Source organism: Sinocyclocheilus anshuiensis, unplaced genomic scaffold, assembly GCF_001515605.1.
Source record: "Sinocyclocheilus anshuiensis isolate Anshui unplaced genomic scaffold, SAMN03320099.WGS_v1.1 scaffold2917, whole genome shotgun sequence".
In the NCBI taxonomy this organism is placed as follows: Eukaryota; Metazoa; Chordata; class Actinopteri; order Cypriniformes; family Cyprinidae; genus Sinocyclocheilus; species Sinocyclocheilus anshuiensis.
This window is the reverse complement of record NW_015539844.1, coordinates 12,939-13,993: the sequence shown is the minus strand read 5'-3', so window position 1 is coordinate 13,993 and position 1,055 is coordinate 12,939. Positions and strand designations below refer to the sequence as shown.

At 40.7% G+C, this 1,055-nt stretch overlaps 1 protein-coding gene across 1 annotated transcript in view; it reads left to right on the top strand.

Moving 5' to 3' along the window:
* Nucleotides 1-1,055, top strand: part of LOC107684524 (endothelin-converting enzyme-like 1) — a 22,368-nt gene that overhangs the window by 18,520 nt on the left and 2,793 nt on the right. The window contains exons 13-14 of the mRNA XM_016480798.1: nucleotides 487-554; nucleotides 784-908. Coding sequence (XP_016336284.1) covers nucleotides 487-554; nucleotides 784-908 — 193 coding nt within the window. The remainder of the gene's footprint in view (nucleotides 1-486; nucleotides 555-783; nucleotides 909-1,055) is intronic.

The following is a 1,055-nucleotide window of genomic DNA, read 5'->3' as shown; positions in this document are numbered from 1 at the left end:
CAAAATTTACTAGTATTACTATCCTTGTGGGGACATTTGGTCCCCATAACGTGATAAATACCAGGTACACACACTCACTCACACACACACACACACACACACACATAGAATTTTTTTATGGTATAAGTTTTCGTTAACTATAATAACCCTTGTATTTGTACCTACTTAACAATATTTTGGGGACAAATTTGTACCCAGAAGTGAGCAAAACCTGACAAAACCTCCTCCTTTTTTGGGAAGTACTGATTGGTAAACTAAATAGTAAATAAAGTGTTTATAAATACATTTTCTGTAAGGGTTAGTGTTTTAATTATAGTATTTAATAACTAGCAGTATATAAAAACAATAGAAGTCTATGCAATAACCCTCATTAGATCAGTAAGTGTGAGTTGTAGGTTGTATTGTGACTCTCTTCTGCCTCCTGCTGTTCACAGCACTGATGCACATGAAGATCGGATGAGACTGAGTGTTTCTCCTGTGTTTTAGGTCACTGAATTACGGAGGAATCGGAGCGATCATCGGTCACGAGCTCACACACGGATACGACGACTGGGGTGAGACAGAGAAACCAGAGACTGAGATGTGGTTGAGTTTTTAACCCACAGCACTCCTGTAATAATGATCGTGATCTCTGAAGAACACAAATGCAGCAGTGAAATACAGGACCTAAAGGATCGACAGGATCATCATTATGAAGATCATGACTGGATCACTGATGTCATTTTGGAATATGATGTCATTTTTTGATTTTGAGTCATGTGACTTTTTCCTGTTTGCTGATAGGTGGGCAGTACGATCGCTACGGCAACCTGAAGCAGTGGTGGACGGAAGAGTCGTACAGGAAGTTTCAGAAGAAGGCGGAGTGTATCGTCAAACTCTACGATAACTTCACTGTGTACAACCAGAGGGTACAGAACACACTCACACACACACACACACACACACACTCTCTCACTCACACTCTCACACACACAGACACACTCACACACACAGATATATGCACACACACACATACACACACACACATACACACACACACACACACACAGAACACA